The following is a 16,661-nucleotide window of genomic DNA, read 5'->3' as shown; positions in this document are numbered from 1 at the left end:
AGACGTTTCTTTGCTGACAAAGGTTCATCCATGGAAAGCTATGGTTTTTCCAGTAGTCATATATGGATAGGACAGGTGGATCATAAAGAAGACTGAGCATCAGAGAATTGATGATTTTGAACTGTGGTGTTGTAGAAGACTCTCAAAAGTCCCTTTGACTGCAAGGAGATCAAACCAGTCAATCCTAAAGGAAATCAGTCCTGAATATTGGAAGGACTGATGTTGAAGCTGAAGCTCCAATACTTTGGCCACCAGATGCAAAAACCTGACTCATTGGACAAGACCCTGATGCTGGGAAAGATTGAGGGCTGGAGGAGAAGGGGGTGACAGAGGATGAGATGGTTGCACAGACTTGATGAGTTTGAGCAAGCTCCAGGAGTTTGTGAAGGACAGGGAGGCCTGGCATGCTGCAGTCCATGGGGTCACAAAGGGTTGACCATGAATGAGGGGCTGAGCTGAACAGAACATGGGGTCTCTCTTGTTAAGGAATCCTTCGAATGGAAAATGAAGGTAAAACTTTTGGCAGACCAATTCAGGACCTGGGGATTTAAATGTGGCTTTTCTTTGCGAAGAACTGCGCTCTTTATCTGCGGAACTCTGTCCTGGATGGTAGGCAGACAGCAACCCGAAGGCGAGCCAGCAGCAGTCGGGGCTCTCTGCGGTTCTCGGCTCAGACTCACCTGCTTCCTCAGCCACGTCTCCCCCTGCTTACAGCTGGGTCACACCTGCCCTGCCCCCGGCGTGCGGCTCTGAGGCTCTAAGAGCTGAATGTGTGTGGTTCCGGCTCAGAGAAGTGTTGGCGGCTGGTGCACAGGGAAAGGGGCTCTCGCCCACCGAGGCCTGTTGCCCAGAGTCACCGGTTATGAGCCCGGGCAGCCACGACTGGCGGCTTGCGAGTAAACAGGTGTCTTGGTTTCCGATAACCGATCACCACAAACTCAGGGTGAATGTGTCCTGGAACCTCGCCATATGCACGACATTAACACACGCTCGAAATCCTGTATATAATTCACATGTAATATGATCAACAACAGCAGTTAGTGCAGGGTGTGAGCACGTTCACCTGAGGTGCGTCCAGGGAACCCAACTGGGGTTCCCCGGGGTCCTGGTTCTGCTCATGGAGCAGGTAATCTCTGGCCAGGGTGCGGGTCGGGGTGGTGGGGGATACAGGAATCACCTATACTCTCATTGTGGCAGAGTCTGCCCTGGGTCTGGAAAATTCTATGAAGTTGCTGGTGAACCATTTTCACTTTCATTTCTACATATGCTCTTCCCTGTATTCCCCAGGCCAGGTTAGATTCAGTCCCAAAGAGATTTTTCCTGTCTTCCTCCGGTTATCATGATTTCTGCCCTCCTGGGCTGAATGAGTCTGTGACACCATCATCAGCTGGTGGGCACTGTCCCCCCTTGAAGGCAGGTAGCGCGCCCGGAGGTATTTCTGTTGTCATAATGGAGGGAGGTGCAGCTGGCCTCTAGTGGAGGTGCACAGGAGCCACGTCAGGAATGGCCATCCGACCCCACTCGTCAGCCGTGCTGCCTGCGAGCAATGCTGGCTGGACACGTAATCGGGCCCCTTTCACGTCAGAACCCACCACATCTCCAGCACAGCGGTGTGTCTGGAGGTTTCTCTTCGGGGGCCTAGTGGGTGACGTGCAAAGTCAGTGGTGGTATTTACCATCAACAGTGGTGGAGGCAGATGTTTACCAAGCTTCCCATCACTTCTCACTGAAGTTAACGAACGTGACACGCAGTGTCTTCTGGAAACTGCCCACCAACTCTGTGGAGCAAATAGGTGTAAACGCTGTCAGGAAGTCAGGTTCAGACATTCGTGAAAAGGAAATACAAGCAACGCTAGCATATGTCTTAAACGCGGGCTGAGAGATACACGTCTGAAACTCTGATTTTGAATTTTAATATTGCTTCTGAATTACGTCTGCCTCCTTTCTTGTTTCTGCAGCCCCCCTCCCTGGCCTCACTCCCAATACACCCACCCCATGTAGCCCAGCCTGTGCGTCCCCCGGACTCCCTGTTCCCGCTGTCCTGTAGGAGGACCACCCTGGGTCCTCCCTTCCCAGCTCTCCGTTCCTGGGCAGGTCACCGCCACCCTCACCGCCCTACCCAGGACCTCTTACCTCTTTCTGAGGCACACTGCGATTGCTTCAGCTCTGAGTCTCAGGGAATTTTACCCCTATCATTTGACTTGCTTCCTAAGTGTCTCTTTAGGTCCAACCTGGTCCTTTCCTCTGTGTCATAAATCCACATTAGGCCTGAACAGGGTTTTTAGAGACAAACCTCTTTGTGAAACTGAAGCTTTCAATCTGTGTAGTTTTCATAAAATTCCTTGGTCTGGAAAAAACCCTCCGAACTGCCATAGTTGAAGTCTGGCTTTTCTGCCATGTGACGCGCCGGGTGGTGGTGGGGTGTGATTAGTGAGCCAGAGGAGGGGTCCTGGCCCTCTGACTGGGCTGCAGAGCCAAGAGCGCCTCTGTGACTCTCACATCCTTCCTCTCAGCTCCTGGTACCATTTCGGGCACTTGACCTCACTGGGGGTGGTGCTGGGTCAGCCTCGGGATCCAGGAATCTCCTGGTTAATCAACGTTCATTTTTAGCCATCAGCCTGATCTGTCCTTCAGTGTTGCCGAACACTGGGACACCTTCCTGGGCTCGGGGTTCCTCCTCCCGGCCACCTCCTGTTTCTTTACAGAAGCTAAAACACCTGAGGACAGAGGTGCAGGGAGCAGGGGAGCCGACTGCCCAGCACTTTATGTGCGGAACCCCGGAACCACCGCGCGCCCTTCTCTGGGTTCCGTGTGCTGGGTGCAGGCCCTTCCCAATCTGGCTTGGATTTCAGGGCTCCTTCCTGCCACCGACTTCTCAATCCCCTCCTGAACTCATGTCCCCGCCCCCAACATCACCTTCCGGGACCTCCCAGGTCATTCTCAGAGGACCTGTTCTCTGACATCACCGGGAAGACCCTGCTCTAAAATGCTGTTTCCCTCTGCGTCTGGCTGAAGGGCTTTAACATTTGTGACAAAGGAGGCAAGAATATACCAAGCAGAAAAGAGAACCTCTTTAACAAGTGGTGCTGGGAAACCTGGCAAACCACTTGTAAAAGAATGAAACAAGAACACTTTCTAACACCGTACACAGAAATAAACTCAAAGTGGATTAAAGATCTAAATGTAAGACCAGAAACTGTAAAACTCCTAGAGGAAAACATAGGCAAAACTCTCTGACATAAATCACAGCAGGAGCCTCTCTGACCCACCTCCCAGCATAATGGAAATAAAAGCAAAGATAAACAAACGGGACCTAATTAAACTTAAAAGCTTTTGCACCACGAAGGAAACTATAAGCAAGGTGAAAAGACAGCCTTCAGAATGGGAGAAAATCATAGCAAGCGAAGCAACTGACAAAGAATTAATCTCAAAAATATACAAGCAGCTCCTGCAGCTCAATACCAGAAAAATAAACAACCCAATCAAAAAATGGGCCAAAGAACTAAGCAGATATTTCTCCAAAGATGACATACAGATAGCTTCTCCAGCTTCTAGAGAAGATGAGGGACACATGTACACCCATGGCTGATTCATGTCAATGTATGGCAAAACCCACCACAATATTGTAAAGTAATTAGCCTTCAATTAAAATAAATAAATTAATTTAAAAAATATTTGTGCATAATCACATGCCCCAGGAAGCCTCACCATCCCTTTAGAAATGTGTCCAGACACTGCGGTTGATGGTACAGACACAAAATCAAGTCAAGAAGAATGAGGCTGTCCTAAGGCCGGTCACCTAGTGGGGAACACGGAAGCTCCTCCATAAAGTCCGACCAGAGTGAAGTGTCTGCCGGGACTTTCTTGGGGAATTTGTGTGTGGCTGCCACCATCTAGATGTTTTCTCATAACATTTAGGAAATACCTCTGAGGACTTCTGGTGTTCTCATCACCTGGGAGGCTTCTCAGGTCAGAGGTCGTGTCCTCAGCCAGGTGCCCAGCTCCCAGCCCAGTGCCATGCTCGTGGGAGAGGCCTAGACGACCCTGCTATTTGAGTTGACAACCTTCCTTATGGAAGAATGCGGCACTCATGGAGGAAACAAGTTTAGAGGGAGAAAGGCCCTCAAAGTTAAGGAAGCAACAAGTTTAGAGGGAGAAAGGTTTCCAAAGTTATGGAAGAAACAAGTTGAGAGGGATAAAGGTCTTCAAATTTAAGGAAAAAACAAGTGTAGAGGGATAAAGGCCTTCAAAGTTCCGGAAAACTTTGCAAAACAGGGCCATTCTCAGCATTGCTCTTTGTAGGCTGCTGAGACATGGCATCTGAGTGCCCGCAGGCAGAGCTGCAGGCACGGTCTTTTGCTAACAATACCCGTACAGGGCTCACTGGGCTGAGAGTTAGGAGGCCAAGAGGGACTGACCTTGGTGGTGGTGGAACATTGTGCTCTGACAGGTGACCCAGACCTGTTAGGGTACGCTTGCCGGAAACCAACTCCCTCTTCTCTACAGCTGAAAGTCAGATCATGAAATAAAGCCTTTGAAAAACACAGAAACCTTCTTTCTGGACAGTGTTGGAAAACTTCCAAAAATGCTTCCATCTAGCGGCCTGGTTTTCCTCTTTTTTTGGCAGGATCCTTCAGATTCAAGCACATAGGGAAATATTTTTCAGATACAATGCTACTTTGTTAAAAATAATCACATACGGGAAATTAAGATGGAAAAGATAGCATTTCAAAATCTCTTGATTTTTAATTGATTGTTAAAAGGATTTGACGTCCCCTATGTATCTTTTCGGGAGTTCTCTGGTAGGTCAGATGATAAAGAATCTGCCTGCAATGCTGGAGACCCAGGTTCGATCCCTGGGTTGGGAAGATCCCCTGGAGAAGGGAACGACCACCCACTCCAGTATTCTTGCCTGGAGAATCCCATGGACAGAGGAGCCTGGCAGGATATAGTCCATGTATCTACTGTTGGGATAAGAGGGAGAAAAAATGAATAGCTTTTTTTCTCATTTCGAGCTCAGGTTTTTCATCCTTGGTTAAACCCGTCTCCTACCACGGGGATACAAGCCGGACGGAGGGAAGTCCCTCAGGCCTTGGCACACAGGGGCGGCCCACGTCCACGGTAGAGGAGAGAGCCCTCTTGTCAGGAGCGTGAAGGCCCGGGGCTGAGGACCAGCGGGCAGAGGCCCCTGGCTCCGCGCACAGTGGGGGTGGGCGTCCTGCTGGGTCCCGGTGGAAGCGCCCTTGGCGAGGCCTGCGACGCCTGGGCCCTGAAGCAGCGTCTCTGAGAGCAGGAGAGGGCCGGGAGCCGCGCGGCGGGCCTGCGGGCCTCCTGCCTCTCCTCCTGGGGTCAGAGGCGTTCCCCGGGCGTCTGCCCTGATGGCTGCGAACATCAGGGGAGGCTGGGGCCGGCGCTGCGTCCAGGCGGCCCTGGATCAGGGCTCACCTGGACGCCCCGTGGAGAGAGAGGCCCGCGGCAGGACGAAGCCCTCTGCCTCCTATCCTTCCTGCGGACACGTCGCACGAGGCCTGGCTCCAGACGGCTGGACGCTAACTCCTGGGCGGAAGGACAGCTGGCACGGGGGCCCAGGGATGGCCAGAGCTGCAGCCCTCTCTGGGAAGAGCACCCCATTCAGGGGGTCGGGGAACCCCTACACCCTTCTCTTCCACTTCAGAGCGCTGAGCTGAGACGTCTGCCTCTCCTCTCACACACCACCTTCTGACTTGGTGGATTGTGCATGACATGAACAAATAAACATAATAAAATCCAGCAATTGGCCAGGAGATAATTGAAATGAAAAAAATATTAAATGAGTTTAGGGCAAATCGTTCTTTTAAAACCTCTGCTTGCTCTGGCTGTTTCCTGTCTTACCCTTGTGTTCACAGGGCAGGAACACCCGAGACTCTGGGATGGGTCCTGCAGTGTTTCTGCAAAGAAAACAGTCTGTGGATCGTCTTGAAGCAGAGCCCACCACGCACATGCTCTGAGGTGGGGTGAGGAGCTGGGATGGGGGGTGATAAGACAGGTGTGCGGGACAGATGAGGTCTGCTGCATTTAGGATCTGACCAATTTTCCAGGTGGAAAGCCACTCACATGTGAGAGGTTCTGAGCTGGGGCAAATCCGGAACCTGAAGTCACGTTTAGGAGGTGCAGGGAGCAGGGGAGATGACTGCCCAGCACTTTATGTGCGGAACCCCGGAACCACCGGGCGCCCTTCTCTGGGTTCTGTGTGCTGGGTGCAGGCCCTTCCCGATCTGGCCTGGCTTGGATTTCAAGGCTCCTTCCTGCCACTGTCTTCTCCTCAATCCCCTCCAGGACGCATCCCCCACCGCCACCTCCCAGGACCTCCAGGTCATTCTCAGAGGACCTGTTCACTGACATCACCGGCAAGACCTGGATCGAAAATGCTGTTTCCCTCTGCGTCTGGCTGAAGAGCTTTAACATTTGTGCATAATCACATCCCCCAGAAAGCCTCACAATCCCTTTAGAAATCTGTTCAGACACTGCGGTTGATGGTACGGACACAAAATCAAGTCAAGGAAAACGAGGCTGTCCTAAGGCTAGTAACCTAGTGGAGAAGGAAATGGCAACCCACTCCAGGATTCTTGCCTGGAGAATCCCAGGGACGGCGGAGCCTGGTGGGCTGCCGTCTATGGGGTCGCAGAGTCGGACACGACTGAAGCGACTTAGCAGCAGCAGCAAGGCTGGTCCTAGCGGGAACCATAGGGAACACGGAAGCTCCTCCATAAAGTCCGTCCGGAGTTTAGTGTCGGCCGGGGACTTTCTTGGGGAATTTGTGTGAGGCTGCCACCATCTAGATATTTTGTCATTACATCTAGGAGGTGCCTCTGAGCACGTCTGGTGTTCTCATCACCTGCGAGGCACCTCAGGTTGGAGGTTGTGTCCTCAGCCAGGTGCCCAGCACCCAGCCCAGTGCCACGCTCATGGGAGAGGCCGAGACGTCCCTGCTATTTGAGTTGACAATCTTCATTATGCAAGGATGGAGCACTCATGGAGGAAACAAGTTTAGAGGGAGAAAGGTCTTCAGAGTTAAGGAAGAAAAAAGTTTAAAGAAAGGTTTTTCAAAGTTACAGAAGAAACAAGTTTAGACGGAGAAAGGCCTTCAAAGTTCCGGAAACCTTTGCAGAACAGGGCCATGCTCAGCATTGCTCTTTGTAGGCTGCTGAGAAATGGCATCTGAGTGCCCGCACGCAGAGCTGCAGGCACGGTCTTTTGCTAATCATACCCGGACAGGACTCACTGGGCTGAGAGTTAGGAGGCCAAGAGGGTGGTGGTGGGAGATGGTGCTCTTCCGGGTTACCCAAACCTGTTGGAGTGCGCTTGCCAGAAACCCACTCTGTTTCTTCTCTAGAGCTGAAAGTCAGATCATGAAATAAAGACTTTGAAAAAACTCCACATCCTGGAGGCCTGGGTCCGCCCCCCTGACCGCCCCCCCCCACCCCCACCCCTCCACCCTCCCTGACTCCCACCCCCCCCCCGACCCCCACCCCCTACCCCCACCGCGATCCCCACCCTCCACCCCCACCCCGATCCCCACCCTCCGCACCCCGGAGGCCTGGGTCTGTGCAGAACCGGAGCTCCCAGGGCAGTGGGCTGAACCTGGAAGTTGTGGGCGGGGCGGGTTTGGAGGCGGCCCTAACCTTCGGGCCCTGTTCCCGGGGCCTCCTGGACCAGAGACCACTCTGTGCTGGGAGCTGGGAGCATCTGGAGCTGAGGAGGCAGGTGAGCCCCTCCCGCGGGAGAGCGAGCTGAAGGGGAGCCCCAAAGGGGAGCCCCGGCAGGGACTCGGGCTCAGGGCACGTCTGGAAGGTGGGGCCTGAGAAGCCACTGCGCTGCCACCTGGAGGCAGAAGGGTGACTGCCTGGTTAAAGGATGGGGAGCTGGGTAACAGAGCTTTCAGAGGTCACAGGGCCTCGGAGGGGCTGAAGGGGCTCTCAGGTCTGGCGGGAGGATGAGCCGTGTCGGTCGAGTGTGTTTGAGCCCCAGGGCTGGGCCAGACAAGAGCCCGAGTGAAGGGTAAGGACCGCCTCCGTCTGCCGCAGTGGCGGGAGGTGCGGAGTGGGGACATGTGGGCCAGTCCAGACGCGGCGTCAGGGCCAGCCTGGCTGCAGAGCTTTAAGGGGACAGGAGGCAAGGCTTGGTGGTGGCTGGTGGGGGGCTGGAGCGGGCCGGGAGGAACCGGGGCCCTCTCAGGGCCTGAAGCGAGCCATGGTGTGAGTGAGGGTCTCGTTACCAAGGAAGGATGGCCACAGGTGGGCTGGGGGCTGACGGCTGTGCCGTGTGCGGTTTCGGGTGGGCCGGGGCCACCCTGCCCACCTGCCTGACCCCCTCTGACCTCCCCGCCTCTCCCACGGCCTCAGTGCTCCCCCTGGCTGCACCCCGTCACCCTGACTGTCCTCTCCTGAACCCCTGTCTTTCGTCCTTTCCTCTCCTGTGTCCCTCAGGACCTGGTTTCCAATGTCAGGCTCGGTGTCCACTGGTGGCTGTTGAGGAAAGAAAGGAGGGAACCTTCAAATCCTGTTTCTGGTAAAGAAAGAACTGAAAATTTTAAAAAAGCACAGTGTCTGGGCCCCATGTCCCATGTCTGAGGGTCCCTGAGGGCTGGGAAGCGGAGGGCAGGCGCCCTGAGCTGGGTAGGGGTTCAGGGACACTTGCTGACCATCAGGACCCGAGGCCCGGCTCAGACGGAGCAGCCACTGTAGGTGGAAATTCCTCGCTTCACAGCCCATTTCCTCCCGGATTCCAGCCTGTCTGGCTCCAGTTCAGCTTCTCAAACATTTCTCAGCTATCAGCTGGAAAATGGGGAGACCTGGTCTGCTTCATAACTGAACATCTCCCAGGGATTCCTAGGAGTATGTGCAAGAATACACGGGGCCTTGTGGGGACCTGGCAGAGGGCCGACAGGGCTCTCACGTGGGGTCTCTCCCCTCCTCCTCTCTAGCCCTGTCCTCCCCCTTCTCAGATGTGAAAGGACTGGACTTCACTGCTCCCAGGAGCCCAGCAGTGTGTGTGTGGGTGCGTGCCCCCGTTCGCCACTGGGGTTCATTCCCCGAGGCTCTCAGCCGCTTGACCTGCTGCCGCCAGGACCACATGCAGTGACCTTAACCTTGGACTTCCTATTTGGACAGAAAGCACCGTACACGGATCTTGCTCCATAGACTATTTTGCGCTCCATCCTGAAAGGACAGTGTCCTGTGTCAGGTGGGCGGCATTCAGAGTTACTGAGGGTCTTTCTCTCCGCTCTCAGACTCCAGACCCGGCCTCATGGATGCGCTCTGTGAAGCAAATGGCACCTTCGCCCTCCGCCTTTTAAAGGCCCTGTGTGAAGACCGCCCTTCAGAAAACGTGATTTTTTCTCCTGTGAGCCTCTCCTCGGTCCTGGCCATGGTCCTCCTGGGAGCCAAAGGGGACACCGCTGCCCAGGTGGCCCAGGTGAGCCTGGAGCGGGGACGCTTTCCCGTGTTCTGTCTGCTCGCCCGCTGCACACTGCCTTCTCCAGGCTGCCTGTGGGAGGGTGCGGTGGACAGGGGTGCAGACGCTGGGGCTGCCCAGACACAGGGGCGGAGATGAGGTCTCCTTCACCAGGGTTTTTCTTGGGTAATCCTTCTCCAGTTAATAGCCTGGACGTGACTATCAAACTTTTGTCTTAATACTTTTATTTTTGCTTAGGAAATGATAATGATTGCTTGAGATCTCAGCAGCTGAGCTCTGTCTCAGTTTGAGAGTACTGATGTTTGTACTAAAACTTATAGCTGTTCGTTGGTGAGAAGGGTAGGTTAATATAGGTATTTCAAGTCAATGATATACCACCATGCTTTCCAGCTGAGTCAGGGGATAACCAGAAATGTGCAAAGAAGGTGCAAAGGCTTGGGCTTTTTACCTGTAGAGATGCCTAGGTGTGAGTTAGCCTAGATGAACAGATACTCAGAAGCATCCGCTCGAGTCGATCCCGTCCCCAGGGAAGTGTCTAGAGCAGACAGAGGAACGCGTGCAGGGGTCGCCCAGAAGGCGGTGTGGTCCTGAGGTGCACACGGGGCCCCCTCACTGCCGGGCGCCTTTCTATTTCACTCTGCCTCTCCGTTCCTCTGAGAACCCTGGACGGTAGTGATTACTCATCGTAATAATTTCCCAGCTTATCTGTGAGGGCCTGAAGGTTGAGGTGTCCAGAGTGGCTCTTTATTCCTGAGGAACTTTATGGTGTGTAGGCAGGCCCGTGAGCCCTAGAGCAGCTTCGTGGGAGAGCTGGTGTGTGGTGTGTCTGGTGTGACGTGGAGTGGGCCTGGCCTTCCTGTGCTGAGGTCACAGGCCCTCAGGGTGCGAACTCCGCCTGGCTGCCTGGCGTGTCTCGGGAAGGGCTCCCGGCCTGCGGGCTGTGGGCTCTGGGCGGCGGCAGACTCTGGAAGCACAGTCTCTGCCACTGTCGTTCATACTCATTTCTCCTCAGATTTTAATGCCTTTATGTGAATCTCTCTTTTTTTTTTTTTTTTTTTTGATAAATTTTAGAGTTAAGTTGTCCTACATTTAGGCACACTTACACTGTCCTTAGGATGCAGGATTTTAAAGCAGCTCCTTCTCTGAATTTCTCCAGTCCTTTCATTCTTTCCTCGTTACTCATCTTTAAACAAGGGAGATCAGCTGAGACAGAAAAGCCAACTCTTTTACCTGTTTCTGTTCTACTTTCTGTATCTTCCCCCTCCCCCGTGTTGTCTTGCTTCTCTGCTGCTGCTAAGTCGCTTCAGTCGTGTTCAACTCTGTGCGACCCCAGAGATGGCAGCCCACCAGGCTCCCCCGTCCCTGGGATTCTCCAGGCAAGAACACTGGAGTGGGTTGCCATTTCCTTCTCCAACACATGAAAGTGAAAAGTGAAAGTGAAGTCGCTCACTCGTGTCCGACTCTTAGCGATCCCATGGACTGCAGCCTACCAGACTCCTCTGTCCATGGGAGTTTCCAGACAAGAGTGCTGGAGTGGCAGGGCCTTCTCCAGTACGTACTAAATCCACACTTAAAAGTCGTGTCCTTTTAGGAATATTTTGTAAAGTATTTGAGAAAAAATGCTGGTCACAAAACTTTTAGAAATTGAAGGGCAATATTGATCATTTTAAATTACTTATCTTGATAGGTGCTTTCCTTAAACACAGAGACGGACTTTCACCAGGATTTCCAGCAGCTACTTGTTGAGCTGAACAAGCCTGACACTCAGTACTTGCTCAGGATGGCCAACAGGGTCTTTGGGGAGAAGACATATGAATTTCTCTCTGTAAGTTCAAGCAACAGAACAGTACACGTTATGATCAAAATGTAGAGGGTGAGAGAAAGACCCCAGAGAACTGACACTTATGAACATGATTTTTAAAACTTGTAATTCTCTAACTGTACTTTGAATTAGTTGAAATTTGACTATTTCTAAAATGCGTTTGTCCATTATGATTATCCATAGCTGAGTTCTCACCTGTTTATAAATGCTGATCTTTTCATATCTAGCAGACTAAGATGATCACCTTTAAGGGATTAATGGTTACTTTAATGTAATATATATACTGTTCAGAATTTTGGAAACTCACTGACCACTCTTCTCTCCAAAGACCTTTAAGGAATCGTGTCTTCGCTTCTACTATGCTGAGCTGGAGCAGCTCTCCTTTGCCGAAGCTGCAGAGCCATCCAGGAAGCACATCAACGCTTGGATCTCAAAGAAGACTGAAGGTCAGCGCTCCATGGTGGCTCCCCCACTTCTGCTCCTCCTGCTCCTCTCGTCCCTGGTCTTTCTGATGGTCAGCGCTGTGTGTTTGGGCCCCATGGACTATCTGAATGTTAATGGACTCGCAGAGGTTCTGATCAGATGCTCGGGCTTTCAACAGCAGAGACTTCATCGTGTCCATTCTCCCCGGAGCAGAGTGACCGGCAGGAGCAGAAGCTCACAGGCTGGGCTTGCAGGCTAACATGTCACAGAGAAGCATCGTCTCCCTCGGGCGTGTGTTCTCGCATCACTGAATGCCGCATCTCTGTCAGAAGGAGCCCGGGGCCGCCTCTGAACAGCCTCTGTGGCCCTCCGTCACACGAGACTGACCCCCTCCTGCTCCTTTCTTGTCTCCTGCCTCCACTCCTGTCCCCAGATGTGATGAGCCTAGACCCGCGACAGGCCCGCTGCAGACCCTCTCTCGGGCTGATGGTTCTGCAGACTGAAATCACTGCACGGGGGTGGGTTGAGCCTCGTTCGCTTCTGTTCCCCAGGGTGTCCTGCTGTGGCCTTGGCCCCATGATGGCTGTGTGATGTTGGGCCCACACAGGCCCCTCTGTACCAATTACACGTGGTACCACTGAGAGCAATGATCCTTCCGCTAGTACATGGACCAGCAGAGAGCAGGAAGTTGTCTTTCCTTCAAGACCTAGCCATCCTTGCCCTGTTTCTCCTCTGCCCTCTCGAGGCGTGAATTAGCAGGGGTGCTCTTAGTTCATTGAAAAGGCTTGACTTGATCTCCGGGGAGAAAGGAGTACCTTTCACGTGCTCCCTGACCTTCTCTGAGAATGTCTGGAGGATCAAATAGTAAAGCCTTTGCTAGAGGCTTCCAGGAGTTTGTCCTTGTGCTGATGGTGTGCCCTCTGAGCCATTCATTGTGGCCTCCTGTGACAAGTCTCCGCGCAGTCCTGGAAGGCTGGCTCTGCATGTGGCCTCTCCAGCCACAGCCTCTCCAGCCCATCCATCGTTTCCTGTCTGTCTCCACCCACCTGGAGCAGACTTATCCTTGAGTGATGAAGTGGTTCACGTCACCCACTTTGCAGAGGTCCTGAAGCACCGTGATCATAAGCGCCACCCCTGTGTGTGTGCGTTCCGTGTAGAACAACCCACACTGGGCAAATCTGAAAGGAGGACTTTGGTTCTAGACTACTAATCGGGATTTTCCAATGAGCCTTATCAAGGGTTTTTTCTATCATGCTTTGTATTCTCTACTTCTCCCTAAGGTAAGATTCCAGAGTTGTTGTCTGCTGGCTCCATTAATGCAGAGACCAAGCTGGTTTTGGTCAACGCTGTCTACTTCAGAGGGAAGTGGAGTGAAGAATTCGACAAGGCATACACCAGGGAGATGCCTTTTCAAGTAAACCAGGTGGGGGAAGCTTCTGAACATCCTGAGAATTTGGTGAAAAAACTGAAAAATTTAACTTTGTAAGAGCATAGATCATTGGTTAATAATAATTTGAAACTTCACACATTTCTGAATGAAATTTTAAACTCAGTGGTGAAGAACTCGTGTTGCCTTTAGTCTTTTGCATTTTTTATTACTCCTAGAGCCTTCAGAACTTCTCATGAAGTCATTGCTGTATGAGTGTGTTCATCCTACATTCAGCCTGAAAGCTCAAGTTTTTCTTTTAAGTCCAAATTGCTCAGATAGAAAGCAAAAAGATGAAGAAGAAATCCAAATTTAAAACCCCCACAGGTGTTAGGAAACTGTGATCCAGGTATTACTATGATGGAGGTGGAGGGTGGTGGGGGGGCGGTCTGCAGAGGGAAAGAATAAGAAAATGTATTTCTTTAATCAATTATTTAAAAAATGAGAATAAATACAGACTTGATTTGCTATTAATTAATCTTCAAAAATTCAGTAATCATAGCTTTCTAATAATAAATTTTGACACAGACCTTAGTCTTGACATTGAGGTATAATTTCAATTGAGACAGGCATTAAAATAATTTGTTAACCACTCCCCCACAGCCAGCCCTTATAAAAATGCCATTTTAATGCAATTCAGAAATTTATAGGAGTAAAACACTTTTCTTCCAATACGTATACTGTAAATAATCAGCCTTCTAGTTGCAGAGTGGGAGGGGAGCGCAGCTGGTCATCCACAGCTGGCATGGATTTTAGAAATTTGTTTTAATCTTTTTGATAGATGACCTGTGTCAACCTGTAAAACTGAATTTAGTAAGGGTAGTGTTTCAGTTAACTTCTGTGCACATATAGCTCGTCTGTATTTTAAAAAGTTATTTCCTCCAATTGAAGTTTCAGAATTGGTACAGTTGTGTTTAAATGCATGAAGACCCATATGGTTCTTTTTTTTTTTTTTTACCATGCAGCACAGCATGTGGGATCTTAGCTTCCTGAGCAGGAATTAAACCCTGCCACGCCTGCAGTCTAACCTCCGGGCCCCCGGAGAACCTCCCTCCCGGCTCCTTGCACTTGTCACACTGTTTTCCGAGCCTGTCTGCATTTCTGGACTGGACTGCTGTGAAACTCTAAGGTTTCATAAAACATTTTTCTAATTAAACAGCAGTGATTTTCATCAGATTCTATTGTTTCATTAGATATATTTACTGGGCATCTTTTAGCTCTGGAAATCTGACTTCCTTTCTGAGCACAGCAGAGCACCACATTTATTTTGCTGAATGAACCATCTTTCACAGGCCAGCACCGGTGTGCTGACGACAGGTGCCTTGTGATGGGAGCAGGGAGAAGCTGCTGGACAGTTTGTAGCACTAATCAGGGCACGGATGCCGTTTCCATCGGGGGTTCCGCACACCCCTCCATCCTCCGCCTCTCCCGGAGACGGTGCTGCCTCCTCCGATGATCTGCGTCTGATTCCGGGTCATCTGTTTACTCCTGCAGAAGGAGCAAAGGCCAGTGCAGATGATGTTTCAGGACAGGGAGTTCAGACTGGCCCGCATAAAGGAGGTGCAGGCCCAGGTGCTTGAGCTGCCGTACGCGGGTGAGGAGCTGAGCATGCTGGTGCTGCTCCCCGACGACCACGTGCCTCTGAGCTTGGTGAGTGTCCTGCGCGCCCTTCCTGCCCGGCTGGCCCTCGAGCCCCTCCTCCCGCTCTTGGGCGTACTAGCTCGGGTACCAGAGCACAAGATGGCACACCTGTCTGCCAGGTGACTCGGGGTGGGGGGGGGGGGGCGGGGGGGCCCTCCGGGAAAGGAGACTCAGGGCTGCCTGACGTTGCTGAACCCCAAAGTCAAATTCTGGCCTTTCAGGTGGAGAAACATCTCACTTGGGAGAAGTTCCTCGCCTGGACCCAGCCTGACTCCATGAAGAAGACCCAGGTGTCTGTCTTCCTCCCGAAATTTAAGCTGGGGAAGACCTACAACATGCGGCCGGTGCTCTCGGGCCTGCGGGTGGCTGAGGCCTTCCAGCCGGGCCGGGCTGACTTCTCAGGCATGTCGCATGGCAGAGGCCTGTGTCTGTCTGCTTTGGCCCACAGGAGCGTGGTGGAGGTGAACGAGGAGGGCACGGAGGCCGCGGCCGCCTCGGCCGCGATCGAGGTCGACTGCGGCCTGGACCAACCCCGGTTCTGTGCCGACCACCCCTTCCTGTTCTTCATCAGACACAATGGCTCCCGCAGCACTCTCTTCTGCGGCAGGTTCTCCTCCCCGTAGAGGTGTGCGTGCCGTGCCTGCCCACCCTGCCCTCCCTGTGTCCCCAGGGCCTGAGCAGCTCCCAGCCTGAATGACCCACCAGCACACCCTTACTTCTCCTCCAGGCTGAGCCCCGAACGGGGATTGAGGGCCAGTAGACCTCAGTGAGACGCAGCCTGAATCCCGTAGGATGGCGGGCAAAGCACTCCGTGGGCCGCAGACTCACTTCCCACTCACTCCCGCGTGCGTTTCTTTCTGGTTGCACTGTGTTCTCTTCCTGGTCACCTGCTTGCCTTAGCCTGTTTCGGTATTCATCCAGGCCACTAGCTGTCACCACCGTTTGATAGATTTCCTGGTGCTTGTGCTTTTTAGGAGCGTTCCGTAATGCGTATTTATTTTTTTGGCTGGGTAGCCCATGGGATGTCAGTTTCCCGACCATGGATGGAACCCACGGCCCCTGAGATGGAAGCTTGGCTTCCTTTCCATTGACCTGCCTGGGAACTCCCTCTTTAATGCCCATCTTATCTTTCTTTGACATTCACTGGTCACCATGAATATTGCCAACCCTGCATCAGGCCCTGGGGAAGGAAGTAGGAGGGTGTGGACCTCTGACTCCTGCCCCCATGGCAGAGGTAGGCAGCTCTGAGGACCACCAGGCTGGACTAGGTCCTGCCTCTAGGTTACCATGTGACCACTGGAAGGATCACACATTTCCTCGTGTTACTGTATTTCTCCACTTCCAACTCTAACGGGAAAAATCACATTCAACCCTTAAAGCTCATTTCCAATGTCATCTTCTCTGAGAGTTGTTTCCTTTCCTGCAAAACCAGAGGTACGTCTTTGTACCCACACTGCCCCTTGGGAGATGGCACGTCTCTGACAGTAGCTCTTTGTATATTGCCCGTCTGTGTTTTCTGGCTTTAAGGCCCTTGGGGATGGGGCTGTGTTTTATGCATCAGGGTGTCACCTAGAGTGCATGGATAAGCAATTTGATGATGAGCTCTGTGACTTTAAAAAAAAGGATTAGAAATCAGTTTTTCTAATTGATAAATAATAAAAACAATTTATTGAAAAAACAATTTATTGTTTTTTTAATAATTTTTTTATTGAGGTGAAATTTATAAAACCTAAAATTACCATTTTAAAGTGAATGACACACTGGTGTTTAGTCTGTTAGCACTGTTGTTCAACCACCACACTGATTTAGTTCCAAATATTTTTCATCTCCCTGTATCCACTAAGCAGTTACTCCCCATTCCCTGCTTCTCCCAACCCGTGGCAACCACCATCCTGCT

General features: G+C 52.0%; 1 protein-coding gene and 1 long non-coding RNA gene across 6 annotated transcripts; one reads left to right on the top strand and one right to left on the bottom strand.

The window, feature by feature from the left end:
- Nucleotides 1-996: 996 nt before the first annotated feature.
- LOC102410003 lies at nt 997-7,707 on the bottom strand. The gene is made up of 4 exons (XR_326543.4): nt 7,567-7,707; nt 3,925-7,373; nt 2,133-2,584; nt 997-1,777 (listed from the first exon to the last, which is right to left on the bottom strand). It is a non-coding gene; the product is annotated as an uncharacterized LOC102410003 (long non-coding RNA).
- On the top strand, nt 7,610-16,445 carry LOC102410221 (serpin B9). Of its 5 annotated transcripts, none has more exons than XM_006047339.4 (8): nt 7,610-7,742; nt 8,465-8,546; nt 9,268-9,452; nt 11,140-11,277; nt 11,603-11,720; nt 12,978-13,120; nt 14,618-14,773; nt 14,986-16,445. In XM_006047339.4, the coding sequence occupies exons 3-8, from the start codon at nt 9,285-9,287 to the stop codon at nt 15,385-15,387; spliced, it is 1,125 nt and encodes a 374-aa protein (XP_006047401.1). In that variant the 5' UTR covers nt 7,610-7,742; nt 8,465-8,546; nt 9,268-9,284; the 3' UTR covers nt 15,388-16,445. The 5 variants fall into 5 exon arrangements, with proteins under 5 accessions (XP_006047401.1, XP_044782393.1, XP_006047403.1 ...); XM_006047340.4 differs by lacking the exon at nt 7,610-7,742 and adding an exon at nt 7,851-8,036; XM_044926458.2 differs by lacking the exon at nt 11,140-11,277.
- Nucleotides 16,446-16,661: the final 216 nt, after the last annotated feature.

Source organism: Bubalus bubalis, chromosome 2 (assembly GCF_019923935.1).
Source record: "Bubalus bubalis isolate 160015118507 breed Murrah chromosome 2, NDDB_SH_1, whole genome shotgun sequence".
Classification (NCBI taxonomy): Eukaryota; Metazoa; Chordata; class Mammalia; order Artiodactyla; family Bovidae; genus Bubalus; species Bubalus bubalis.
This window is presented reverse-complemented; position numbering and strand designations above follow the sequence as displayed.